This window comes from Cydia amplana, chromosome 22 (genome assembly GCF_948474715.1).
Source record: "Cydia amplana chromosome 22, ilCydAmpl1.1, whole genome shotgun sequence".
Taxonomy (NCBI): Eukaryota; Metazoa; Arthropoda; class Insecta; order Lepidoptera; family Tortricidae; genus Cydia; species Cydia amplana.
The window spans coordinates 1,949,080-1,976,842 of NC_086090.1; the positions used below are offsets into that span (position 1 = coordinate 1,949,080).

General features: G+C 40.2%; 2 protein-coding genes across 4 annotated transcripts; one reads left to right on the plus strand and one right to left on the minus strand.

Annotated features, from left to right (window-relative positions):
- Positions 1 to 399: 399 nt before the first annotated feature.
- On the minus strand, positions 400 to 2,201 carry LOC134658458 (U3 small nucleolar ribonucleoprotein protein MPP10). Its single transcript, XM_063514139.1, has one exon. It carries the CDS (start codon positions 2,155 to 2,157, stop codon positions 454 to 456), a length of 1,704 nt encoding a protein of 567 aa, XP_063370209.1. The 5' UTR covers positions 2,158 to 2,201; the 3' UTR covers positions 400 to 453.
- A 553-nt stretch (positions 2,202 to 2,754) lies between these two features.
- LOC134658385 (orphan steroid hormone receptor 2) lies at positions 2,755 to 27,328 on the plus strand. Of its 3 annotated transcripts, XM_063514068.1 has the most exons (12): positions 2,755 to 2,919; positions 3,536 to 3,657; positions 3,965 to 4,114; positions 10,968 to 11,083; positions 13,475 to 13,580; positions 14,733 to 14,834; positions 17,221 to 17,304; positions 17,790 to 17,961; positions 22,259 to 22,439; positions 23,153 to 23,300; positions 25,557 to 25,727; positions 27,267 to 27,328. In XM_063514068.1, the coding sequence occupies exons 2-12, from the start codon at positions 3,537 to 3,539 to the stop codon at positions 27,326 to 27,328; spliced, it is 1,413 nt and encodes a 470-aa protein (XP_063370138.1). In that variant the 5' UTR covers positions 2,755 to 2,919; position 3,536. The 3 variants fall into 3 exon arrangements, with proteins under 3 accessions (XP_063370138.1, XP_063370136.1, XP_063370137.1); XM_063514066.1 differs by lacking the exons at positions 2,755 to 2,919; positions 3,536 to 3,657; positions 3,965 to 4,114 and adding an exon at positions 9,560 to 9,670; XM_063514067.1 differs by lacking the exons at positions 2,755 to 2,919; positions 3,536 to 3,657; positions 3,965 to 4,114 and adding an exon at positions 9,725 to 9,835.
- Positions 27,329 to 27,763: the final 435 nt, after the last annotated feature.

Below are 27,763 nucleotides of genomic sequence, written 5' to 3' on the forward strand. Positions count from 1 at the left end.
TTTTAAGCTATGTGAAACTATTCATTTTTTTATCATGGCACTATGCATGGTATTTTACATAATTTATATTGTTAAGAACGCGGTATTTACCGAAGTTTCACTCACTTGAATTTTAGTCGCTATTAGCGACTTGTTTTGAGCCCATCCGGGGCCAATAGCGACTAAAAATTCGTGAGTAAAACTGTTGTCGTCTAATCAGTTTCAAATATGTATGTCTCATGAAAGTTTAATATCGACGAATATAGTACATAGGTTTTTTATCATAATCTATTGTATTACCATGGACCTAGTCTATTACCTCATAATCCTCATATACCTGGTATTACCTAATTTAGTAGGAGGAATCTGAAGATATTATTTTATTTGTAAAAAGGTGATGATAAGTAATAAAATAATAATTATCAACAAGACATAGTCTTTCACATTTAATACAAATTATCTACCAAGCTCTGATTATTGTCCTTTATTTTTACGTTTTTTCTTAATTATACTCGTTGCTTCATCGTTCAACTGCTGGAAGAATGCCTTTGAAGTCTTCAAAGACTTATCATTCGCTTCCACTCCCTTCGTAGTATTCCTATGCTCCGTAACCTTAGCAACGGTGCCCTTCTTACGCTGCAGTTGCTTTTTCTTCCTCCGTTCCCTCTTCTTGTCTGTTGAGCTCCTCTCTTCCTTACTCATTAAGTCGCCTCTACGCTTCTTTTTGACTTCCTCTGGAGCAAGTAAGGCTGCGTCGCTGGTAGCGACCGGGGCAACCTCTTCCATGGATATAGCTGGAGTGTTACTAACGATCTTAACTTCTGCTTGTGGCGCTCGCGGTGTGTAATGATAATGGCAGAGAGCATCAAGTTTAGCGAACAATTTCTTCATAGCTTCTTTAACTTCTTTATGCGCTTCCGGTTCCTCTTTTTCTTCCTTCTCTCCTGACGCTGCTTGCTTCTGCTTTAAATACTCCGCTTCGTAAACTTGAGCGAGACTCAGCTTGCTCTTTGACTGATCAATGATTTCCGTTTTACGGAATTTTAGCTGGTCATCAACCGGTTTCTCTTTCTTTTCTACATCATCCCATGCTTTATCTTTGATTCTTTGCCTTATGATATCTTCGAGGGTTACTGTTGTTTGTTCCGTAATGATAGGTGGTGGTCGCGATGTTAAATCAAAATCAACGACCTCCTCTAATAAGGAGTTCTGTGGTCTCTTCACTGCGTCTACTTCTCCTTTTAATTGCCAGGGTGCTTCTTTAAGCATTTTTTCTTCAAGTCTATTAATAGTTTGCTTTAGACGGTCTTGTCTATGCTCAAAATCGGACTTATGCTCATCCACATTGTTATCCTTTTTATTGTCAGGCTCATCATTTTCAACAGCACTCTCATCATCCGACTCACTGTCTTCCATAGCAGCAAACCTGACTTTCTTATCTTTTTTCTTAGATTTTTTATCTCTAACTTCAGACTTCTCTTCTTCATGGTCTCTGTCTTCATCATTTCCACTGTCATCGTGATCACCTTCATCATCTTCGCCATCTTCATTATCAAAGAAGTCATTATACATGCCTTGAGCATCCTCTTCACCAGATTCATCATCAACATCGTCAAATAAGTCTATTGAGTCTTCTGAGTCAGATGCCGCTTTCTTCTCTTTTTCTTCCTGAAGAAGGAACTGCTCCATTTCATTCAATTTGAAAAACTGATCATCAACTATTGAACTTTTAGTCTTCTTGTTTAAATTAGACTTCTGTGACTTTTTATTTTTAGTCTTAGGTTTTTCTTCCCTTTCTTCCATTTCTTCCTCTGACTGCCTTTTGGTCTCCATTTCTTCATCCTGTGACTCATCTTCTTCATCTTTGATCTTCACAGGGAAGGCAAGATCTTTATTTGTTGATATGCTGTTAGCTACGTCCCATACGAGTTGATCCCAGCACTGCGTGTTTTGCAGATCGATTTGCTGCCATATCTGCTCTTCATCGAAATCTTTAACTATCAATTTAGGCAGAGCAGGGCCTTTTCTCTTCGTTCCATCACCAATTTCTTCAGATTTTGTGAGGTCGTAAAGAGATTTAACCAAACTCGTGATGTCGTCCTTAACATCTTTTTGAACGGTCAAAAACTTGACCGGCTTTTCAGTGAACGTGTTGAACTTATCGAGAATATCCTCCATGTTTATGGATAAATTAGCCCGCTTTTTTAGTGATCGGAATCACCTTTTATACAAAATGTAAAGTAAGTTTTATTATTTTATTTACAACAAAACCACATGCGGTTCTGCCGACATTGTCAACTTGACAAATGTCATGTGCCATAGACACAGAAATAGAAGTAGATTAGACTGTTTCATGTAAAGGTAAAAACGCGTTTGTTAATGTGAACATTATTTTTTGCATTATTATTTAATAATAAATATTAATTACGTACAGTTTTTCATGTTTATAAAATTACGATACTAACAAAATATAAAATATAAATGCCTCAACTAAAAGTCTCAAACATCATCTTGTGACGTTTTGTTGAATGTTGAGTGCATTCTGACCATTCTGTGCATTTCTTTCTCTCCTCCATTAATTAACTTTATTTTCTTTTTATTGTTCCGTTATCGTCGCTTCATTCGTCTATATTCAGTTCTAAAGTTACTATGCATCGCTATCATAAGTAGTACGTGGCCAGAAAACACCATCAAGCTTGTGTTTTCTAAAGAAAGTTAAAATCTCCGTCCGCGTAAAAAAGTAAGTGCTCCTTCAAATAACTGTATACATCACGTTATGGATGACTCCATTCTCGCTCTCCTCACTTCAGTGGTCAGGGCGTCTTGTTTTTACTAGATACCTTGAGAAGTTCATTGTATTTATTTCCGCCCACGTAGTCGCAAAGGTTAAAATACCATGCATATGAGCGAGTGAAAGGTGCCCATTAAGAGTAAATATTTGTATTTTTTTTTGTTTTTTTTTGTCGAGCGCACCATAGTTTTACTTTCGCGTGGTCATTTCGGCTAATCTTGATGTTTCTTCACATTGCTTGCCAATTGATTAATATCAAGGTTCAAATGTGTAGCATTTTGATAAACATGTTTTGGTAAACAGGTATTGAAATTGTACCATATTGCTTGAAACAGTTTGTTGCATTTTTGGATTTGGAATATTTGGATTGGAATTTCATTGTTGCATTTGAAGTGACCTGGTAGGTAAGACTAAGTGAGTTAAATTTATTTACTTACATATAACTATGATGATTAATTGTATGATTAATTTGGGTAGTTATACATATGTAGTTGATTAGAGTGTTCTGTCTGTTAAATGCTATTACGTTTGGTGTTTTGAAGACCCACAATGGGGCTGGCTATTCAAAGTATTTAGCAGATGGTGCCATCATAACTTGCCCTGTCAATCCCTAGAATTGTGTCAAATTTTTGTTTTTTATTGCCCTGGATGCCAGCCCTGCCCAGGGGCAAGCTATGATGGCACCATCTATGGAAACCTTTGACAGTTGCCAACCCCATTGCAGATCCAAAAATCGAATCTAATCCTCATATTATATTGTTGCAGTATGGATGGTCAGGACCAGATGGAGATGAAATTCGGCGGCAGTGAAGTCGGCGGATTAGAGCTCTGCATTGTCTGTGGTGATAGAGCATCTGGGAGGCACTATGGAGCCATCAGCTGTGAAGGTTTGCTCCTCAATATTCATACTAACCATTTTAATCAGGGTTCGAAAGGATAATTCTTAACCTGTCTTATGTACAATAAAGTTTACATACATACATACAAATTCTCTTCAATCAATCAATGATAGTTATCGTGATTTTTATGCCTGATAATTATCGATTTGATAATAACCTAATAAAAAAATTGCAAAAAACGATAATAACTAGAAAAATTATCCGTTTTTTTATTTGCTTGTATGTTAATTCCATGTTGGTGTGTAAAAAAGTGCCCTTGTGGCCTATTTGCTGAATAAATGTTTGATGTTACCAGGTTGCAAAGGCTTCTTCAAACGGAGCATCCGCAAGAAGCTGGGCTACCAGTGCCGGGGCAGCATGAACTGTGAGGTGACCAAGCACCACCGGAACCGCTGCCAGTACTGCAGGCTGCAGAAATGCCTCGCCTGCGGGATGCGAAGTGACTGTGAGTATTTACAAGGTGACCTAGGCCACAAGTCACTTGTATATAGAAGCTGGGCTACCAATGCTGGGGCAGCATGAACTGTGAGGTGACCAAGCACCACCGGAACCGCTGCCAGTACTGCAGGCTGCAGAAATGCCTCGCCTGCGGGATGCGAAGTGACTGTGAGTATATACAAGGTGACCCAGGCCAAAAGTCACTTGTATATAGGAGCTGGGCTACCAATGCTGGGGCAGCATGAACTGTGAGGTGACCAAGCACCACCGGAACCGCTGCCAGTACTGCAGGCTGCAGAAATGCCTCGCCTGCGGGATGCGAAGTGACTGTGAGTATATACAAGGTGACCCAGGCCAAAAGTCACTTGTATATAGGAGCTGGGCTACCAGTGCCGGGGCAGCATGAACTGCGAGGTGACCAAGCACCACCGTAACCGCTGCCAGTACTGCAGGTGACTGTGAGTATTTACAAGGTGACCTAGGCCAAAAGTCACTTGTATATAGGAGCTGGGCTACCAATACTGGGGCAGCATGAACTGTGACCAAGCACCACCGGAACTGCTGCCAGTACTGCAGGCTGCAGAAATGTCTCGCCTGCGGGATGCGAAGTGACTGTGAGTATTTACAAGGTGACCTAGGCCAAAAGTCACTTGTATGTAGGAGCTGGGCTACCAATGCCGGGGCAGCATGAACTGTGAGGTGACCAAGCACCACCGGAACCGCTGCCAGTACTGCAGGCTGCAGAAATGCCTCGCCTGCGGGATGCGAAGTGACTGTGAGTATTTACAAGGTGACCTAGGCCAGAAGTCACTTGTATATAGGAGCTGGGCTACCAATGCCGGGGCAGCATGAACTGCGAGGTGACCAAGCACCACCGGAACCACTGCCAGTACTGCAGGCTGCAGAAATGCCTCGCCTGCGGGATGCGAAGTGACTGTGAGTATTTACAAGGTGACCTAGGCCAAAAGTCACTTGTATATAGAAGCTGGGCTACCAACAGAGTTGGGCAAAATTTATTCGAATAACGATTAACGATTAAAATTAACCGATTTAATCGCGAGCGACGATTAAAAGTGGCGATTAATTAGTTTTATTCGAAGAGCTTCGATTAACATTAGTCGCGATTAGGGCTTGCAAATATTCGAAACTTTCAGATATTCGAATATTCGACTTTTTCTGACGACGTATTCGAATATTCGAATAATTATTCGAATATTATAAAAAATAAGAAAAGGAACGAGAAATCGGTTTATTATCGTTTTATTCAAAAGCTTTTTTCACATATTGCTAAAACTAAGGATATTTGGCAGAAATCCACTTAATTGACTAGATTTTATCATCCTACTATTTATAAGATGCCTACATTTATAAAAACAAGTAAAACGCCAAAATTAGACGTATTTAATATAAAACTTATTATAAATGCGTCGTTGCGTGAAATAATATAACTTTAACCATGCAAACACCTAGGTATGTAAGATATTTTTTTAGTAGGTAATTATTTTCCGATTTAAATTAAATTGTAATCACTCAGAGGCCTGTAAAAATGCCTTTAATTTCATTGTATTTTGAAACTTTATTGACTTTATTTGTTTTGGCAAGTTATTATTCCTAATGGTCGGCTAATTATACATATTGTATAATATTGGAATATTTAAGGGAAAAAGTTAGTTGAGTACTGGGTGGATTATTCGTCAGCTAAAGGTGCATGGTTAGATTACCAAGTTGCAGGTTTGGTATGATTAAATTTGAGAATTGCGATGTGGCAAGGTTTAGACTTCAAAAATTCGCTTAACGTACGCTTGTACTGAATAAACAGAATGACCCTTTAACTTAAAACTTACGCACCATAAAAATAACATACTTTTTGATTTCGTTTTCTTTTAAATTGAGTTAGGTTTCAGTGTATTCACGAAGTCTATCGAGAGGAATACAGTAAAAATATTATTTCCTTCGTATTTGGGTACCTACCGTTCCTCATTCACTGTAAATACCCGTAAAACACACAGAAACTGTAACTACAGCGGATGACATAGATTTTTTTATAGTAATAAAAAATATTCGAATATTCGAAACCTGAGCGGCCGAATATTCGAATATCAAAACAGGTCGAATATTCGACAAATTCGAATATTCGAATATTCGAATTGCAAGCCCTAGTCGCGATTAAATTAATCGTCGACTAATTTCCGCGATTAATTTTTTCATTCGAATAATTATTCGACTAATTTTCTCTCGATTAATTTTAGGAACCATCGCCCACACTATTAACTGTACATCGGTGGACCTTATGCCTTTTGTAATAAGGTCTTTGTTGTTTTATAGGTTTCAGGGAGTGCAGAATTCGAAAATGATGACCATTTTGGAATCCGAAATGTCTGTCGTGCACTTTGACATAAAAGTCGTCATGGGTGTCGTTTTATAGGTTTCAGGGAGTGCAGAATTCGAAAATGATGACCATTTTGGAATACAACATGTCTGCCGTGCACTTTGACATAAAAGTCGTCATGGGTGTCGTTTTATAGGTTTCAGGGAGTCCAGAATACGAAAATGATGACAGTTTTGGAATCAAACATGTCTGCCGTGCACTTTGACATAAAAGTCGTCATGGGTGTCGTTTTATAGGTTTCAGGGAGTGCAGAATTCGAAAATGATGACAGTTTTGGAATCCAACATATCTGCCGTGCACTTTGACATAAAAGTCGTCATGGGTGTCGTTTTATAGCTTTCAGGGAGTCCAGAATTCGAAAATGATGACAGTTTTGGAATCCAACATGTCTGCCGTGCACTTTGACATAAAAGTCGTCATGGGTGTGGTTTTATAGGTTTCAGGGAGTGCAGAATTCGAAAATGATGTCATTTTCGGAATCCAACATGTCTGCCGTGCACTTTGACATAAAAGTCGTCATGGGTGTCGTTTTATAGGTTTCAGGGAGTCCAGAATTCGAAAATGATGACAGTTTTGGAATCCAACATGTCTGCCGTGCACTTTGACATAAAAGTCGTCATGGGTGTCGTTTTATAGCTTTCAGGGAGTGCAGAATTCGAAAATGATGACAGTTTTGGAATCCAACATGTCTGCCGTGCACTTTGACGTAAAAGTTGTCATGGGTGTGGTTTTATAGGTTTCAGGGAGTGCAGAATTCGAAAATGATGACATTTTCGGAATCCAACATGTCTGCCGTGCACTTTGACATAAAAGTCGTCATGGGTGTCGTTTTATAGGTTTCAGGGAGTCCAGAATTCGAAAATGATGACAGTTTTGGAATCCAACATGTCTGCCGCGCACTTTGACATAAAAGTCGTCATTGGTGTCGTTTTATAGGTTTCAGGGAGTGCAGAATTTGAAAATGATGACAGTTTTGGAATCCAACATGTCTGCCGTGCACTTTGACATAAAAGTCGTCATGGGTGTCGTTTTATAGCTTTCAGGGAGTCCAGAATTCGAAAATGATGACAGTTTTGGAATCCAACATGTCTGCCGTGCACTTTGACATAAAAGTCGTCATGGGTGTCGTTTTATAGCTTTCAGGGAGTGCAGAATTCGAAAATGATGACAGTTTTGGAATCCAACATGTCTGCCGTGCACTTTGACATAAAAGTTGTCATGGGTGTGGTTTTATAGGTTTCAGGGAGTGCAGAATTCGAAAATGATGACAGTTTTGGAATCCAACATGTCTGCCGTGCACTTTGACATAAAAGTCGTCATGGGTGTCGTTTTATAGGTTTCAGTGAGTCCAGAATTCGAAAATGATGACAGTTTTGGAATCCAACATGTCTGCCGCGCACTTTGAGATAATAGTCGTCATAGGTGTCGTTTTACAGGTTTCAGGGAGTGCAGAAATCGAAAATGATGACAGTTTTGGAATCCAACATGTCTGCCGCGCACTTTGACATAAAAGTCGTCAGAGGTGTCGTTTTATAGGTTTCAGGGAGTGCAGAATTCGAAAATGATGACAGTTTTGGAATCCAACATGTCTGCCGTGCACTTTGACATAAAAGTCATCATTGGTGTCGTTTTATAGGTTTCAGGGAGTGCAGAATTTGAAAATGATGACAGTTTTGGAATCCAACATGTCTGCCGTGCACTTTGACATAAAAGTCGTCATGGGTGTCGTATTATAGCTTTCAGGGAGTCCAGAATTCGAAAATGATGACAGTTTTGGAATCCAACATGTCTGCCGTGCACTTTGACATAAAAGTCGTCATGGGTGTGGTTTTATAGGTTTCAGGGAGTCCAGAATTCGAAAATGATGACAGTTTTGGAATCCAACATGTCTGCCGCGCACTTTGACATCAAAGTCGTCATAGGTGTCGTTTTACAGGTTTCTGGGAGTGCAGAATTCGAAAATGATGACAGTTTTGGAATCCAACATGTCTGCCGCGCACTTTGACATAAAAGTCGTCATAGGTGTCGTTTTATAGGTTTCAGGGAGTGCAGAATTCGAAAATGATGACAGTTTTGGAATCCAACATGTCTGCCGTGCACTTTGACATAAAAATCGTCATGGGTGTCGTTTTATAGGTTTCAGGGAGTGCAGAATTCGAAAATGATGACAGTTTTGGAATCCAACATGTCTGCCGTGTACTTTGACATAAAAGTCGTCATGGATGTGGTTTTATAGATTTCAGGGAGTGCAGAATGAGTGTAGAAGTGCACGGCATACATGTTGGATTCCAAAACTGTCATCATTTTCGAATTCTGCTCTCCCTGAAACCTATAAAACGACACCCATGACGACTTTTATGTCAAAGTGCACGGCAGACGTGTTGGATTCCAAAACTGTCATCATTTTCGAATTCTGGACTCCCTGAAACCTATAAAACGACACCCATGACGACTTTTATGTCAAAGTGCACGGCAGACATGTTGGATTCCAAAACTGTCATCATTTTCAAATTCTGCACTACCTGAAACCTATAAAACGTCACCAATGACGACTTTTATGTCAAAGTGCGCGGCAGACATGTTGGATTCCAAAACTGTCATCATTCTCGAAACCGGCACTCCCTAAAACCGATAAATCTACACCCATCTCGACTTTTATGACAAAGTGTTTGGCTGCCATCTGCACTGCACGCAAGGCTTTTTTTTTACGTACAATAATGACCCACTGTCAACTTTCAATCGAGATTTAATCGAAAATTTATTCGATTAATATGCAGATTAATTCAATTTCAATCGTATGTTAGGTCGACTAATATATCGCGATTAAATTAATCGCGATTAAAATTTGACGATTAACTTTTTTATTCGAATAAAAAGTTAATCGATTAATGCCCAACTCTGGCTACCAATGCCAGGGCAGCATGAACTGCGAAGTGACCAAGCACCACCGGAACCGCTGCCAGTACTGCAGGCTGCAGAAATGCCTCGCCTGCGGGATGCGAAGTGACTGTGAGTATTTATTTACAAGGTGACCTAGGCCAGAAGTCACTTGTATGTAGGAGCTGGGCTACCAATGCCGGGGCAGCATGAACTGCGAGGTGACCAAGCACCACCGGAACCACTGCCAATACTGCAGGCTGCAGAAATGCCTCGCCTGCGGGATGCGAAGTGACTGTGAGTATTTATTTACAAGGTGACCTAGGCCAGAAGTCACTTGTATGTAGGAGCTGGGCTACCAATGCCGGGGCAGCATGAACTGCGAGGTGACCAAGATCCACCGTAACCGCTGCCAGTACTACAGGCTGCAGAAATGCCTCGCCTGCAGGATGCGAAGTGACTGTGAGTATTTACAAGACAGCGACAGCCCCGTTCAGCCCCCAAAACTGAAATTGAACTTTATGCATATGCACGTAGGTCTATGTTACTCTGTGGTCTGTGACCGATTAATCGGTCTTTGGCGTTGAACCTACGGTGCGGATATATCGGTCATTGGCGTCCAAAAGGTTAAAAGCCCCCTCTCACAAAATGTTCTGTTAGTGAAAGTTTCTCTTTACTTAGATATAGAAATGCAATTTTAAAAAAATGGGAAGGGACAGGGGGTAATTTTGCAAATTGTTCGTTCTGAGCTCTGACCCTTTGTATCGTGGAGTGAGTACATACAGCATATTAATTGACATATATTCTAGATATAAGTACTAATATCAAAACATTATCTGATGGGCAGTCCTTCTTGCTTTGTACAGTCAAAGATTTTAATTTCGGACCCATTACGTTGTCACAGTGACAATAGTATGAAGTCTCTAGCGACTTTCATATTGATTGTCACTGACAAGGGACGAAATGTGTCATAAAACTCATAAATTTAAATCTTCGACTAGCAACAGTGGTTCAGCATGAGAGGAAGCCAATCTTAGTTAAGGTAAAGCCCGAGCGAACCGAGGGTCTTTACAAACAACCAATAACATGCTGTAAAAAAAATTACCAGTATTTTTCAAGCTCTAGAGTAGTCTTAAGCATTATTCATGACTTTTACTTACCTATGAAATAATCGCGAAAGATTTTTTTTTCTCCTATGTCTGTCTATGGGTAAAGGCCTTTACCCTACAGAGGGGTTCTCATTACAAATAAATATATACCAATAACTAAATTGATAAAAATAAATTGAACCTTAGACATATATTAAATTATAAAAATAAAAATAAAAATTAAGATTTCATAAAATATTTTCTGAAATAATAAGAGATGTTTAATAATTATATTTTGAATAAATAATAATTGTATATGGATAAAAATGAAAATGTAAAATATTTTTTTTTTGTTGCATGTAAATGAAATGTTATACTGCATGTAAAAAAATGAGAAAAATAAAAGGCTTATTTATTTATTTATGTCTGTCTATAATTTCTATGATCTATAAGTCCAGTTATAAAAGATAATCTGATGGGCAGTAATTCTTGCTTTGTACCGACAGCGGTTCAGCATGAGAGGAAGCCGATCGTGGACAAGGTGAAGCCAGAGCGCGGCGACGGTCTCCACGAGCGGCAGGCGTACAGCAAGCTGCTGGGATTGGCTGGCCAGCAGGGACAGGTAATTTTTTTAAACTATTTAAAATCAAGGAACTGACTGTATTGATAAACGTGTTATAAATTAGGTCGGCAACGCGCATGTAACACCTCTGGAGTTGCAGGCGTCCATAGGCTACGGTGACTGCTTACCATCAGGCGGCCCGTATGCTTGTTTGCCACCTATGTGGTATAAAAAAAAAAAAACTAAAAAAAGAAAAAAAAAAGTGTTTACAGTACATATGGGGTTTCTTTTCCGCACTAGTGCGTAAAATAGCACTTTTCGTGCGTATGTCGAAACTTTAAAGTGCCATATGTACTGTAAAACGTTGTTCGATACACGTGCGAATAGGTAATTCGCAACTCGTGTCGATTTAAAACACTCCCTTCGGTCGTGTTTTAATTTATCGCCACTCGTTTCGAATTTCCTCTTTTTCGCACTTGTATCGAAAATAACTATATTACAGTACATATGGGGCTACTTTTCCGCACTAGTGCGTAAAATAGCACTTTTCGTGCGTATGTCGAAACTTTAAAGTGCCATATGTACTGTAAAACGTTGAAATATTTCAACAAAAACGACTTTAGATGTAGGTTGTCAGTAACTGCCCACTGCCATAAAGATTTCAGTAATTCAGTAGAATAGTCCAAAATCACTACATAGTATAAAACAAAGTCGCTTCCCGCTGTCTGCCTGTCCCTATGTATGCTTAGATCTTTAAAACTACGCAACAGATTTCGACGCGGTTTTTTTGAATAGATAACGTGTATGTATAATTTGTTAACCCGTGCGAAGACGGGGCGGGTCGCTAGTGATGATATAATTTAAATATTGTGAGAGGATTTTCAAGGCAATATACAGCTTTTAAATGCAACTTTTAATTAATTTCTTATCCTAAATCCTTGTTTCTCTGATTAACTTTTCCCATTACTTGAGGTCTTCACAGCTTGATTTTTCCCTCTATTTCTCTCTGTCGTTCGTGATCTTTTTTATATCACACTAGCGACCCGCCCCGACTTCGCACGGGTTAACAAATTATACATAAACCTTCCTCTTGAATCACTATCTATTAAAAAAGCCGCATCAAAATCCGTTGTGTAGTTTTAAAGATCTAAGCATACATAGGGACAGACAGCGGGAAGCGACTTTGTTTTATACTATATAGTGATATATGTGACGTTATCTATGAAAAGGGACCTTATTATCGATGGCGCTTACGCCATTATTAAAGATGCTCCGATATAAATATAATGCCGCGCGACGCTGTGCGGCGTAAGCGCCATCGACAATAAGGTCCCTTTTCATAGATAATGCCCCATATATCAGTTTATAATGTAAACACGTTGTGTACAGACACAGGGCGGACACGCCATACATCAAAAATGATTTGCGTTTATATGTGTGCGCGGCACGTCTGTACACGCGTCATTGAGTTTCTGACGGAATCCTGACGGAATCTCAGTAGAGCGACTTACGCACACATTCATGTCGCGGCCTGTCGCGGGCGAGGTAATCCGAATAGGGGCGGGGCGGTGCGTGGCCGTTCTGTATTATAATACTATTGAATGAAATGAATGAAATGAAAAATATTTATTTCGAGCAACTATGGACTCATACAGATTTGTTAGTAGACTTACGTTCCTAATGTTAGTACCTAATTAACTATTACAATATTTACAATATATATACACTGCTGGAAACATGCATTTCGCAGCAGTGTCTCATATACGGGCAGTCAAGTCTGTCCGCTATCACACACAGGATAGCGTTGGGGCTGGCGCGCACCCGGCGCACCAGGGATGTGCATCGTTTGCGCATAGTCGCATAAAAGCAGTCCACGCGCGCTTCTGCGGACATCCCTTCGCACTATTTCTACTACTTATTTACTTATTTTTATTTTTTTTTTCTTTTGTACTATTTCTTTTGTAGTGTGCAATAAAGCATTTTATTATTATTCTCTTTATTTATTTTTGGTCTTAAGTTAGGTTATTTTATAATATGGATATAAAAATAAAATACAAAAACACTTACAAAAACAATACAAAATACTTATAAACATATTATAAAAAACCTAACCTAGGGTGCCGCCAGCAGCGGGGCAAGACCCAAGCTGCCGGTGGTCAGGGCCGCAGAGAGAGGAACCGGCGGAGTATCCGCGCCGTGTCCAAGATCACCGCCTTCTGCATCTGACCCTTGATCCAACCACCTAGCGAGAGTCTCTCAAGATGTCGGTCGAGACTCTTCGCTTATTATTATTATTATTATCCCTGATGCGCTGCAGAAACGAGGCAGCCCCATCAATACCCGGAACGCGTTATTGTATTGGATCCGGAGGGCCCCGTAGGCCCGCTGCGTATAGAACCTCCATAGGCTGCACGTATACAGGGAGGAACTATTACTTGTTCTGTGGTACAGATAAATCCAAAGGAGGAGCCGAGCGAATTCGGCGCGGTGTCGCCCGCCGCGCCCGCGATCAACTTCGCGCTCGCCGCCGCCGTAGCCTTTAACAAGGGGAACCCAGGTAAATACATCATCATGTAACACATCATTCGACCTTTTTAGGGCTCCTAGTTGATTGCGTAAAAATGTTTGCCGTAATAACCTGAGGGTGATATATTTTGGAAATAATGTCCGTGTATAATATTTTTATAAGCGACTAGCTTATTGTATTGATTTAATGCAGCGGTCGACAACCCGCGGGCCGCGGGCCGCGAGCCGTCTGGCTATTTTGTATGAAATATTGACAAACGACAATGTCTGAAAAAGTCATAAATATTAACAAAGTGCGGCCCGCGTCAACTTCGTTAACTACTATGTGGCCCTTGGCTGCTAAAAGATTGCCGACCGCTGATTTAATGTATAGGATATTTGACTTTTTTTTATGAATGGTATCAGTCGATCAGGTTTGTTTTGAGAATCAAAACAGGAGGATCAAAAGTCTGTATGGGACCCAATGTCTTAAATTAAAGCAATACAAAATGGCAATACATTGTGACGTCACCATGTAACATTAGAAGCCGTTTCGATGTAAGGAAAACAAGGAAAGGTGTTTACGTATATTGTTGCGATACAATATTTTTAGGGTTCCGTACCTCAAAAGGAAAAAACGGAACCCTAATAGGATCACTCGTGCTACTGACTGTCCGTCCGTCTGTCACAGCCTATTTTCTCCGAAACTACTGGACCAATTAGTTGAAATTTGGCAATTTTAGGATAAATAGTTTAGCAGTTATTCAAGAAAATAGGCAAAAAATGACCATTCCCTCCCCCCCCCCCCCCTTATCTCCGAAACTACTCTAAAATTTTGAAAAAATACACAAAATAGTTCTTTACCTATAGATGACAGGAAAATGTGCAGTCAAACGTGAGTCGGACTTAATGTACGGAACCCTTGGAACGCGAGTCCGACTGCCACTTGGCCGGTTTTTTTAATAAAATGTTAGGAATCGAATGGTACCATTCTTTTTTCCTATATGGAAATTTAATTTTTTTTTTAAACTGTAAGGGCTTGTAAATCGGGGGGGCACGGCAGTGCCCCCGCCAAGTCGATTTTTATTATTCCCATTTTTTTTTAATGTTTCCAATGTATTGTGACAAATTGCTCATTTTCTATCTATTTAGCTAGATTTAGTTATAAAATTAATGTGTCAACAACCGTATTGTATTGGTGCAGTGCCTAGTTACCTGGGCGCGGGCGACATGGAAGGCGCGCGCCGCCAGCAGCTGCTCCTGCAGACTCAACTCGCCAAGAACCTCTTCAAGATGGGACAATTCGGTGAGTTATTTTAACTATTTCAGCGCACAATTTTTAGGCCTGAAAACGCAATTGGTAAGGCCAGGCGTGGCTCACTCCGCGATTTCGTCGCGTCGCTACAAGTACCTACAAGTACATGCGGCCCACACCAATTTTGGTGTCTAGCCATAGTAGTTGCCGTGCACCGCTACGGAACGGACGCCTGCTCGCACTTGTCATATCTGTCGTAATAGACGCGTTTTGTTAGAGAGTGAATCTTCTGTACCTAGTACTATTATTTATTCTGCCCATTTGTTTGGTTCCTGCAAAATAAATATGAAATTTAGCGTACTTGTCTCTGTGAGCTGAAATTTCGAAAGTACTGAATCGACAAAAAAATCTGTATAGGTACCTAATTATCTAATCTGGCCACAAAATTTTACTTGAATCGGTTGAAAAATGCAAACCGTATAAGAGAAGCGATACAGACATACTCTTTGACGTATATCTTAGGACTGGCCTTACGGGCAACAAGAATGGGGCATGAATGGCACCAGTACAGCGGTGTGACACCGCGCGCGATTGGTCGCAGCTAGTTGCGTTAGACTGCACGATTGGCTAATTCATAAGTGACACCGCTGAACTAGTGCCATTTTTAGTGCCCGTAAAGCCCGTGTTGAGATATACGTCAATGGACAATTGGACATACTAAAGCATTTTTGTCCAAGCTGAAATGGAGACTGAAAAAATCGTTAGGGTAGATTTACATCATGGTAGTGTGTTATTACCTTTTTCTCAAAAATGGACTCCAAAGTCGACGTTGCCGGTTAAAAAATAGGTCGCGAAATGCGTAGTTTATGGTCATTCAAAAAATTAAAAAGTTAAAAACATTGCAGTCTCGATTTCGGGACTGCAATGTCGCATACAAATTCCATTATTTAACGAGTTCCAAACTTTTTAAAACTTTAAATGGCCATATCAAATGAAGACATAGGTCCCTTAAACAGCCAAACAGATGATCAGCACTTATTATTATAAAGCCTGTAACAGACTATCGCACCGCACCGCGACCTTGGAGCGTCGCACTCATAAGTGAGAGCGAGAAACAGATATCTCTTTCTCGCTCTCACTTATGGGTGCGACACTCTAAGGTGCGGTGCGGTGCGATAGTCTGTTACAGGTTTAATGTTGGTACCGCGACTATTTAGGTGTCTCAAATAAGTTGGCGTATTTTCAGCAGAAAAATACACTTTTTTTTTTTCAAAGGCGGCAAGTAAATCTTTTTAATGGTTTTACCTTTTTCTGTGAAAATTTGAACGTTGCTTCCATGGACCTAGAATATTACGGACAGAGTTTCGCTTACAACACAACTGTGATTCCAACATCCACCAGTTTCATAGTATTTACGAGTGACACACACACATTGACAGCCCACATCCACCAGTTTACCGTCAGACGAATCGAAACGTCATTGAAGTAAACATGTCGAAGAAAAATATAAAATATGCCGGCATGCGTAGTTAAATCCTGCTAGAATTGTACCGATCGAAAGAAAAAAAAGTCACTTAGTACGTAAAATCACGATAATTTGTTGTTTATAAATTATCAAACTGCAAAACAGGAGTGTGACCAGTAACATGAATAGGGTAATTTCCCGAAAGTAGGGTAATTGATACCCTTCTTATTAAATCATTATGTATTAAGAGATCATTTAGGTAAATGGTTAAATTATTGATTGTGCATTTCAAACTAGGTCGGTATGGTAATTTCCCGATACTAAGGAGATTAGACGCTTACATGCATGTTTGATAGTTAACGTTGGTTTGTTATGTATTATAATTTTTTTTATTGAAAACCAGATATGTTTCAAGTTAAATGTATAAATAAAAAAAACATGACGAACTGATTTCATTACGATGCTAAATATCATTAGGTATTGAAAATAATGTTTGCACAAAGTAATTGTGCAATATTGCGCATTTTCAAGACCTATAATATCAGATACGTGCACACTTTTTTTATTGTCTAACGTAAAACTGTCCTAGTTTTTTTTATTTGAAAACAAGGACGATATTAAAAATAATTGTTTCACCATTAGGGGAGAATTTGTGTGACATGGTAACACTCGTCTACACGCACACATTCAAACCGTCCGCCATTGCAGTGTCACAGTTTGTCTTAGGTGACAGTCCGTCCGTAATATTCTAGGTCCATGGTTGCTTCTGTAAAACATTTCTATTTCTTGCACCATTTTTGAGAAAAGCACTATATATGACTCGGCTGGAAGGCTACTTGCTGGCTTCGGATTCAATTAAACGGACTCCCAAGGTCGTCCGTTTAAAACGAATCCTCAGCCTGCAAGTAGCTACTTCCGAACCTCGACAATAATGTACTATTAAAATAGTTGTAACCGCATGTTTGTCCGCAGGAGCCATCAACGAATACTTACAGTCCGCGTACGCGGCCCCGGAGGCGCCGCTCGCGCCGCAAGCAGACGCTCCGCAGCCCGAAGGTACACAACTATACTCATTCCAAAACAAATGCTTTAATATGCCCTTTTTTGAACAGTCGTATAAAATACAACGGTACTTTTTATAAAAAAGCGGCCAAGTGCGAGTCGGACTCGCCCATGAAGGGTTCCGTATTCAGGGGATTTATGACGTATTAAAAAAAAACTACTTACTAGATCTCGTTCAAACCAATTTTCGGTGGAAGTTTGCATGGTAATGTACATCATATATTTTTTTTAGTTTTATCATTCTCTTATTTTAGAAGTTACAGGGGGGGGGACACACATTTTACCACTTTGGAAGTGTCTCTCGCGCAAACTATTCAGCTACGGCTCATAAAAGACATCTCGGGACTCGTAAATAATAACACACTTTTCACACTTGCATTGAAATGTACTATTTTAAATGCACTTTACTACTGCTCAACTCTCAAACCTCAATTTTACTGTATTAGTATTCCTTTATCTACAGTTTCCTTGTTTTTCAGTGGTGGACCCGTCAGCGGTCCTCTCAACCCCAGAATCCCTGACACTACACATGACACTACCTGGAGGTGCCCCGCCTCATCTAAGACTGCATGCTGTGTGTGAAGCGGGGGCTAGATTGTTGGCAGCCATTAGCCGTTGGTTACTGGCTATACCCGCTGCGAGGGCTTTACCGTAAGTACTATTTTATACGGTGCTGCATCCTTCAGCGGTCCTCTCAACCCCAGAATCCCTGACACTACACATGGCACTCCCTGGAGGTACCCCGCCTCATCTAAGACTGCATGCTGTGTGTGAAGCGGGGGCTAGGTTGTTGGCAGCCATTAGTCGTTGGTTGCTGGCTATACCCGCCGCGAGGGCTTTACCGTAAGTACTATTTTATACAGTGCTGCATTTTTCAGCGGTCCTCTCAACCCCAGAGTCCCTGACACTACACATGACACTACCTGGAGGTGCCCCGCCTCATCTAAGACTGCATGCTGTGTGTGAAGCGGGGGCTAGGTTGTTGGCAGCCATTAGTCGTTGGTTGCTGGCTATACCCGCTGCGAGAGCTTTACCGTAAGTACTATTTTATACGGTGCTGCATCCTTCAGCAGTCCTCTGAACCCCAGAATCCCTGACACTACACATGGCACTTCCTGGAGGCGCCCCGCCTCATCTGAGACTGCATGCTGTGTGTGAAGGGGTTATTCCCACTAGTTACCACCAAGTTGTTACCAGTGGTAACTACTGGGAATTTTTTTCCCACCTTTTACCACTGGTAACTACTGGGAAAAATTATTCCCAGTAGTTACCACCAACTCGGCTTAGTGGTAACTACTGGGAATTTTTATTCCCAGTAGTTACCACCAAAATTGTGTTAGAGTTAAATACTAATAAAAACAGTATAAATAGTAAGAGTATAAATACAGAGTGATTTTGAATTACCTAATAAAATCACTTAAAAAATAATCTAAATGGATTATTAAATTTATTCTTACATATATTATAGTTTTTGTACTAGTACCGGTTAAACTGTTTAACTATATTTTTGGTCACTTTTAAGGCAGTTTACTAAAACACTAATCGACTAACAATTATTTATTAAATCACTCGATATTTATACTATACTATTTATACTGTTTTTATTAGTATTTAACTTTAACAAAGTTTTGGTGGTAACTACTGGGAATAAAAATTCCCAGTAGTTACCACTAAACCGAGTTGGTGGTAACTACTGGGAATAATTTTTCCCAGTAGTTACCAGTGGTAAAAGGTGGGAAAAAAATTCCCAGTAGTTACCACTGGTAACAACTTGGTGGTAACTAGTGGGAATAACCCTGTGTGAAGCGGGGGCTAGATTGTTGGCAGCCATTAGTCGTTGGTTACTGGCTATACCCGCTGCGAGGGCTTTACCGTAAGTTTACATGAGTGTGTGCGCTTGCGTGAGCGTGAGTGCTCGCGTGTGTATATGTGTGAGTACGCGCGTGTGTGTGCGTGAGTGTTGTAGTAGTAGTAAAATACTTTCTTCTTCCTCGCGTTGTCCCGGCATTTTGCCACTGCTCATGGGAGCCTGGGGTCCGCTTGGCAACTAATCCCAGTAATTGGCGTGGGCACTAGTTTTTACGAAAGCGACTGCCATCTGACCTTCCAACCCAGAGGGTAAACTAGGCCCGTATTGGAATTAGTCCGGTTTCCTCACGATGTTTTCCTTCACCGAAAAGCGACTGGTAAATATCAAATGATATATCGTGCATAAGTTCCGAAAAACTCATTGGTACGGGCCGGGGTTCGAACCCGCGACCTCCGGATTGCAAGTCGCACGCTCTTACCGCTAGGCCACCAGCGCTTCCAGATAATATAATAAAATAGTAATAAAATACTTTATTGTACAAAAATCAAAACAAAACAGGAAAAATAACATTCGTCATTAGTACAAAGGCGAACTTATCCCTTTAAGGGATATCTTCCAGTTAACCTTTGAGCAATTGAGGGATAATTGGAGACGGTAGACATAGACCGTACTGTATCAACGCACGGTGGGCTGCGCGCCAAGGGAAGGCGGCCATAACTAATATTTTATGATTTTTCCTGATTTCTTCTACTTTTTCTTTAAATACAATTATTAAGTAGGTAGTATATTAAAAAAAACGTGTTAGGGTGGGTATATTGCATGCAAAATATATTCATAAATTCTAACAAAAAAGTCATTCTCTTAATAATAAAAAAGTTAATACTTAAATATCTATGTTAATTAACATTATTTACATTTCAATACTAATACATTAATAAAATATGTTTATGTATAATATTATAATATACCTATTATGCTAACAGACAAGCATAGATAAATAAAAGCTAACCAAAAATGCAGATTAATACATGTAGAATTAAAGTTAGTAAGTCCTTAAATGTGTATGTTACTTATAACAGAAAATCAGTAAAAAAACTTTTATTTCGTATAATATATGCTCACATCACCCATCGAATCTTCAGGTATAGCTGCTATCACTTTTTTTTGAAATTCGATGATACGAGAAGCTGTGTGATCCAACAAGCTTTGCAATTCTACCTCAGCTGTAGATTCGGTAATTATTATACACCGTGTTTTTATTGAATTCCGTTAACTTCGGGGTATGGTTAAGTACGTTTAAGAGAACTAAATGGCATAGTTAATTATAAAAAAAAATTTTTTTTTTTGCTTTTTTTACAAAAAAAAATATGTTTAAAAAGTAATTTATTTTAGGGCATTACATTTAACTCAACCAAACAATTGAAATCTGTGACATATCAATGTCATTTCGAACATCGATCGACCGAGATTGTACTTAAGTTTAGTAGCAAATGTATGAACTCATTCTAAATACTAATCAATATGTAAACCGGCCCTAAGGCAAGTGTACACGCTTGTAGCGGCCTTATAGCAAAAAAATAAATTATTGATTATCTCCGAAATGGAGTTAATTAGAATATCGGTGTCTTTGAGAAAGTTACTTGATTTAATCTCAGGAAGGCACCCTCGAATTTAACGGAAATCAAAAAAACACGGTGTATTATCTGGATAACACTTTTTTTTTTGCATCAATTACTTTACCATACGAAGGCAAAATGGGATTAACCCGAGAATTAATAAAAGTACGAAGCAACAGGTATTGGTGTTTTGTTAGCTTAGCTTCAGTGAGGAGAGATAACACATCGTCAGGATTTACTTCATGGGTCTCGAAACTAGTTGTTTTCGTCAGATCACTAACTGCTGATTCATCAAATGAAGCCAGAGCTGCCAATCTTCTACGCTTTGACCGCTTACTACAAGCCGAAAAATCTTTTTTTGGCCGTCCTTCGGCTGCAGTCGAGGCTCCCAAAGGGCCCGATGAAGATGGTTGCTCCAAATCAACAATTAACGCCTTTTTGTTCACTTTTGGCAGATTTACATTTTGCTTCTCACTGAACCAGTCCGCATGTGTCTTGAGAACTGCACACTTTTTTCTCCCAGAAGATTTCCAAAAAACCACGATTCGATTGCAAATATACTTGATGACGTTATTCAAATTACTTGTATCCACTTTTTCTGCATTTGGTACCATTTGTATTAAATATTGTAGCACTTGACGACGTCTTTCAATATCGGAACCACTCGTAGGTAACCATTGTTCGAATATAAATCCTCTTGTAAATGATGCGATGTACATATCATCTGAAAAAAAGAAAAAAAAGGTGAATTGTCATTCGTAATATTTTCGTAGAGCTTGCTACGCGTTCGCTTACCCAAGCGTAGCAGTCTTTTAACTATCAAACCCGCAGGCGTCTGCATATAATCTTTTATGGCCGTTAATCTAGAGATATCAAGCTTCAAAACAATACTATTTTCAATGTTATAATTCATTGTGAATATAACTAGAAGTTTAAGTAAACAAAATATTCTAATCCTGTTTGTATGACTTTTTGTTACCTCGTAGACCTATTATTATAAATATATTTTTAGTGAAACATACGTGATTCTTTAAGCTCCATATTAATAATAATCACTAAAATCACTATCGCCTCAGGAATTCACTACTAATGACGCTCACTTAATGAGCCTTTGATAAGAGAGCGCGTACAAACGGGAGTTGCGTTAACTTTCAAGGATTGTTAGAGAATGAAAGTAATTAGTTATGCGGGATCTATTTATACCTGATAAAAGTACACTTATTAGCTAATATATATATATTCTTATTCAGTCATTGGAAACCAAAAAATACCACATGCGTTTTTTTGAGTTATGGCCTAAGGCCAGCCCACCGTGCAACGGCGCAAAAAAAAGAAAAACTTAGTTTGCGTGAATGTGTGTGCGTGCTAGCACGCTCGCCCATACAGTGTGTGCGTAAGCGTGTGTTCGCGTGCTTGCTCGCTTGTGTGTGTGCTTGTACGTGCATGCGTGAGCGTGTGGGCGTTCTTGCTTGTATATGCGTGCGTGTGTGCTTGATAGATATTAATTATCTGTATATTACAGATTCGAGATCCAAGTGACCTTGCTCAAGAAATGCTGGCCTGAGCTATTCGTACTAGGACTAGCCAAGTTGTCGTCCGCATTGCAGCTGACTGCATTACTGCCGCAGATGGTCGCGCACCTGCAGGCCGTGCTGCGCGAGCGAGCCGGCAATACTGAGTGCGAGCGAGAACGCGGCGCCGAGGTAATTCTAAACTAGATCAGTAGGTTAGTTGATCCTGTCACGGTCGCCATGTGAGGAGGCGATACGGACAAGTAAAACTAAAATACCGGACGAATGCGAGTCGGACTCGCCCGTCGAGGGTTCCGTACTTTTTAGTATTCGTTGTTATAAAATTTCAACTGTCTATCACGGTTCATGAGATACAGCCTGGTGACAGACAGACAGAAGGACAGTGGAGTCTTAGTAATAGGGTTTTAACCCTTTGGGTACGGAACCCTAAAAAATTGTTGAAATAAAACAATGAAAACGGACAACAATACTACAATATTTTCTGCTTGGCCTTAAGGTTGACTGGTAGAGAATGCCTCATGGCATTAAGTTCGCCTTTTGTACATTAAGTTATTCTTTTGTGCAATGAAGTTTAAATAAATAAATAAAACGGATTATATCGCGTATAATTACAATAAAATGTGGTGTAAACATTTTGTTTACAGCAGGGATCGGAACCGGTTTTTTGCAAAAACATCGAAATAACCATATGGTTATATGGTTATGGTTCGAAAAATATTTTTCGAATTATTTTATACTCGAAATGTAGGACTCAGTTGTGTGTTTAGGTAACGACTTCATATTATTAGATTGCCCAATTAGAAATGAAGTAATTAGCAAAGAACGAAAAAATACCGTTTCCGTTCCCATACAAAAAATACCGGTATCCGATCCCTGGTTTACAGATTACCACAGCGGACTATTCAGACGAGCGAGTGTCCGAAGTGAGCAGCATGCTGACTCGCTTGCAACAATACATCGGCAATATGGAGCAGCTGCGTGTGAGCGAGAGGGAACATGCGCATCTCCGAGCGCTGTGCCTGTTTTCACCAGGTAAAAAATATAGTATTTTACAGTAGCTAGTGCTACTTTACCGCCCTAGTGCGGTAATTAGCACAATACGTGCCTATGTCGAAATTTAAAGAGCAATATGTACTGTAAAACATTGTACGATACACGTGCGAATAGGTAATTCGTTAGTCGTAATTTGGTTTTCTCAGCAACGCGTAACTTTTTCAGGATTGCCATAAAACAAACCTAACCTAACCTATCTGTAGGATAACCTTACGAAAATCCTGAAAAGTTAACGGTTTCAGAATCATGACTAATTTATTTATTACTCAAATAAGTGACACAGCATTACAGTAAAACCAATGCACTGTGAAACTACAAAACAAGAATAACAAATTAAATGTTAGATTTTGGCGACGACATAACAGCGTGGCTTAGGAATTGCAGAACCGGTACTGTTTAAAAGAACCAGGATTTTCGGTACCGGACAAAAATGGAACCGGGATTTCCCGGTATTTTCGGTACTTTCGGGACTGCCTTCAAAAATAAGTTTTCACATCAATTTTCAGTAAAAAAAAGTGTAAAACGACCACGAATTTTTCTTAAAACAATAAAAAAAGTAGCACAGTGAAGGTACATACTTCTTTTGTACCATAATATGTGTCTTTAAGTCACTCTTTAAGTCAATTTGTTTTTTTTTTCCTAAACTACATGATATTTTTACTATCTTTGTTGATTGGCAAAAACTGAATTGTGGCTCAGTAATATCATCATTTTTTTTAATATGTAAGACGTTTTGTGAAAAAGGATAAAAAAAATTGATAATTTTCGCATGCGTTCAAAATGGGCTGTGGACCTTCGAACATATAATAACAGAACTATCAATACGACAAATCAAGAAATTATTCAGCCAGAATTATTAATTCATTTAAAATATCATTATCATTTGTGAGTTTCTTATAAGTACCGTGTTTGAATTTGAATTAAAAGTAGTATTTTATTAATTACAAAATTGTCTCTATTTTTGCTTCTAGTTAGTATACAAATATGAAATAACTAATTGTTCGTATAAAATTATTTATCGTACAAACATTTATGCCCTTAAACTCCTTAAAGTATCAAATTACGCAATTTTATATTGTCGGCATTGCCAAACCCATTGACTTTTTTTTTTAATTTATTTTAATGTAGTGGTCAGCCGTAAAAGTATTACCATCAGCAATGATCGGAATAGGCAGTGCCATTTGGGGTAAATGACCTCAAACATTGTACTTAACATGGACAAGACTCGGGATTCCAAGACTCTCATTTTTAGGGTTCCGTACCTCAAAAGGAAAAAACGAAACCCTAATAGGATCACTCGTGCGTCTGTCTGTCCGTCCGTCTGTCACAGCCCATTTTCTCCGAAACTACTGGACCAATTAAGTTGGAATTTGGCACACATATGTAAGTTTGTGACCCAAAGATGGACGTGTAACGTAAATAAGTGAATTTTAAATATGGAGGCCATTTTTGGGGGTAAATGAGAAAATTAAAAAATAAAGTTTTTCAAACTATATCGTGTTACATATCAAATGAAAGAGCTCATTGTAAGGATTTCAGTTATAATTTTAGGATTAATAATTTAGCAGTTATTCAAGAAAATAGGCAATAAATGACCATTCCACCCCCCCCTTATCTCCGAAACTACTGGGTCTAACTAAACTTTTGAAAAAAATACACAAAATAGTTCTTTACCTATAGATGACAGGAAAACCTATTAGAAATGTGCAGTCAAGCGTGAGTCGGACTTAATGTACGGAACCCTTGGAACGCGAGTCCGACTCGCACTTGGCCGGTTTTTTTCACAAAAATATTTTTTGGCATGTCTTTAATTGAAGTAGGTAATATGAAATCCCGGGGTGAAAAGGTATATCCATACTAAGCTTACGCACCGAAGTCCCGTGAAATGGCACTACCAATTCCGATCACTGACCATCAGCCTTAGATTGATAAAATATATTTATTTTGTTTATAAAACATGATATTTCATGCTAAGTAACAGAAAGCAGTCAAATATTGTACCGGAAATTTTAGTCCCGAAAATCCCGGGAGTACCGGGATTATAATTTTGAAATCCCGGTTCTTCGCTTGGCTCTAAATCCCGGGAATTCCCGGTACTTTCGGTACCGGTATTTCCCGGGAGCAAACCCTAGCGTGGCTCCGTTGCGTCGTCGTCGCGGTGATAATTTGACAATCATTACATTATGACTTTCAATAATTATGTCAAACAAAGGGATCCGATATATTTGTCCACAGACGGCGCCCCGGACTTCCTGAGCAAGAAGCTCCGCGAGCTGCAGGGCTCCGCGCTGCGCTCGCTGCGCGCGCTCTGCTCCGCGGACGAAGAGCGCTGCGCCACGCTGCTGCTGCAGCTGCCCGTGCTGCGCGCCTTCCCGGGGCCCTTCCTCGAGGACGTGTTCTTTGTGGGTATGTAGCCGAGCGAGATGGAAGCAGGGCTCCGCGCTGCGCTCGCTGCGGGCGCTCTGCTCCGCGGACGAAGAGCGCTGCGCCACGCTGCTGCTGCAGCTGCCCGTGCTGCGCGCATTCCCGGGGCCCTTCCTAGAGGACGTGTTCTTTGTGGGTATGTAACCGAGCGAGATGGAAGCAGGGCTCCGCGCTGCGCTCGCTGCGGGCGCTCTGCTCCGCGGACGAAGAGCGCTGCGCCACGCTGCTGCTGCAGCTGCCCGTGCTGCGCGCATTCCCGGGGCCCTTCCTAGAGGACGTGTTCTTTGTGGGTATGTAACCGAGCGAGATGGAAGCAGGGCTCCGCGCTGCGCTCGCTGCGGGCGCTCTGCTCCGCGGACGAAGAGCGCTGCGCCACGCTGCTGCTGCAGCTGCCCGTGCTGCGCGCATTCCCGGGGCCCTTCCTAGAGGACGTGTTCTTTGTGGGTATGTAGCAGGGATGTTGCGAACATCCGCATCCGCATCCGCAACCGCGGAACTTCCGCATTATTTTCAACATCCGCATCTGCATCCGCATCCGCATAAAATCGATGCGGAGCTTATGCGGATGCGGATGTCGAACAAGTCGGTACAGGAACATCTTAGCGGCGGCGTAAGTGCTAGGTAATTTTGTCATTACCTATAACGAAATCGTCTAGATCCAGAAAAATCGGCGAAATTACTGTTTATTAAATATAACGCACCTATCCTATATTCTTGCTCAAATACTAAAAGTTTCGTTTTTTTTAATAAAAAAATACTAAAAATGTAATATTTGACGTTTTCTAAGTACCTAATCTTGACATCCGCATCCGCATCCGCATCCGCATCCGCATCCGCGGATGTGAGCCTTCAAATATCCGCATCCGCATCCGCGGATGTCAAAAAATCTGCATCCGCAACATCCCTGGTATGTAGCCGAGCGAGATCGAAGCGCGAGCGAAGCGTTCCCGTTTCAACTTGAGAACAAATGCTTTCATATTGTATCTAGCCCTAGCACAGGCCCCGGTCTTTTTGGGATGTTACTGCACACTATGTCTTTAAACGCTGGCTTCAATTAAAATGTATAATTAGATATAGTGAAAAGTTTGCTGTACATATTTAATGAATAAACAAATAAACAAACAAATATGTCAAGCTGTCCCCCTCTACGGGTCTTAACTCTCTTAGCCCGACCAGTAGGCCTAGCACATGATTGGCGCGACAGTATCTCGCGGCGAGAGACTACCCGTCTTTTTCTATGTTAATAATAGAGGGATGGGTAGAGATACTGTCGCGCCAATCATGTGCTAGCCCAGCAGGTATTATAACACCGATTTTTTTTTGTAGTTGCTTATTGACAATTTATTGAAAAATCGTAAATAAAAACTGATAAGGTTTCTCATCCGATTGACCCCATGATGGGCGCCCACAAAAAAGCGTTTTGTCAGTGTGATAGACAGACAGACGGCAACACTAATGGCTCCTAGTTGACTATACACAACCCTAAAAACGATCCTTACCATACATTTTTGTTACTTTCAGGATTCGTCGGTGACGTCAGCATCGACGACGTCGTGCCGTACCTGCTCAACGCCGAGCGCTGAAGTGACGGCCGACGAAATTTGTACCGTAAAAACAGGTAACTATGGTCCTTAAATACAACCACAGAATAAATAATAAAGGGTGTCCCAAAAAGGACGCAAGATTTCAATTTGCCGCCATTTTTGTATTATAGTACTGGCAACCCTAAAAAAAAACTATTCGACAACTGAATGTTTAGGGTTTGTAAAAATGGCGGGTTATACGGCGTTTTTATTATTGAACAATATTTCAAAAGTAATGAAAGTTTGGCGGGTACGGTTCGAAAATTCCGTCTCTCGATTCGGTGATCAGAATTGGCCCCCTAGATCTTGCGATTTAACGCCTTTAGACTTATTTTTATGGGGTTATTTAAAGTCTAAAGTCTATGCCAATAAGCCCACAACCACTCATGCACTAAAAGAGGAAATTCGACGCATTGGAGAAGTTCAGTCGCATCT

What these genes read in the sequence shown, in the direction of transcription:
- LOC134658385 (XM_063514068.1), top strand. Translation starts at nt 3,537, where the DNA reads ATGGATGGTCAGGACCAGATGGAGATGAAATTCGGCGGCAGTGAAGTC. An exon ending in TGGAGCCATCAGCTGTGAAG is followed by an intron (nt 3,658 to 3,964) that starts GTTTGCTCCTCA and finishes TGATGTTACCAG; the next exon opens with GTTGCAAAGGCTTCTTCAAA. An exon ending in CGAGGACGTGTTCTTTGTGG is followed by an intron (nt 25,728 to 27,266) that starts GTATGTAGCCGA and finishes TGTTACTTTCAG; the next exon opens with GATTCGTCGGTGACGTCAGC.
- LOC134658458 (XM_063514139.1), bottom strand. Translation starts at nt 2,157, where the DNA reads ATGGAGGATATTCTCGATAAGTTCAACACGTTCACTGAAAAGCCGGTC.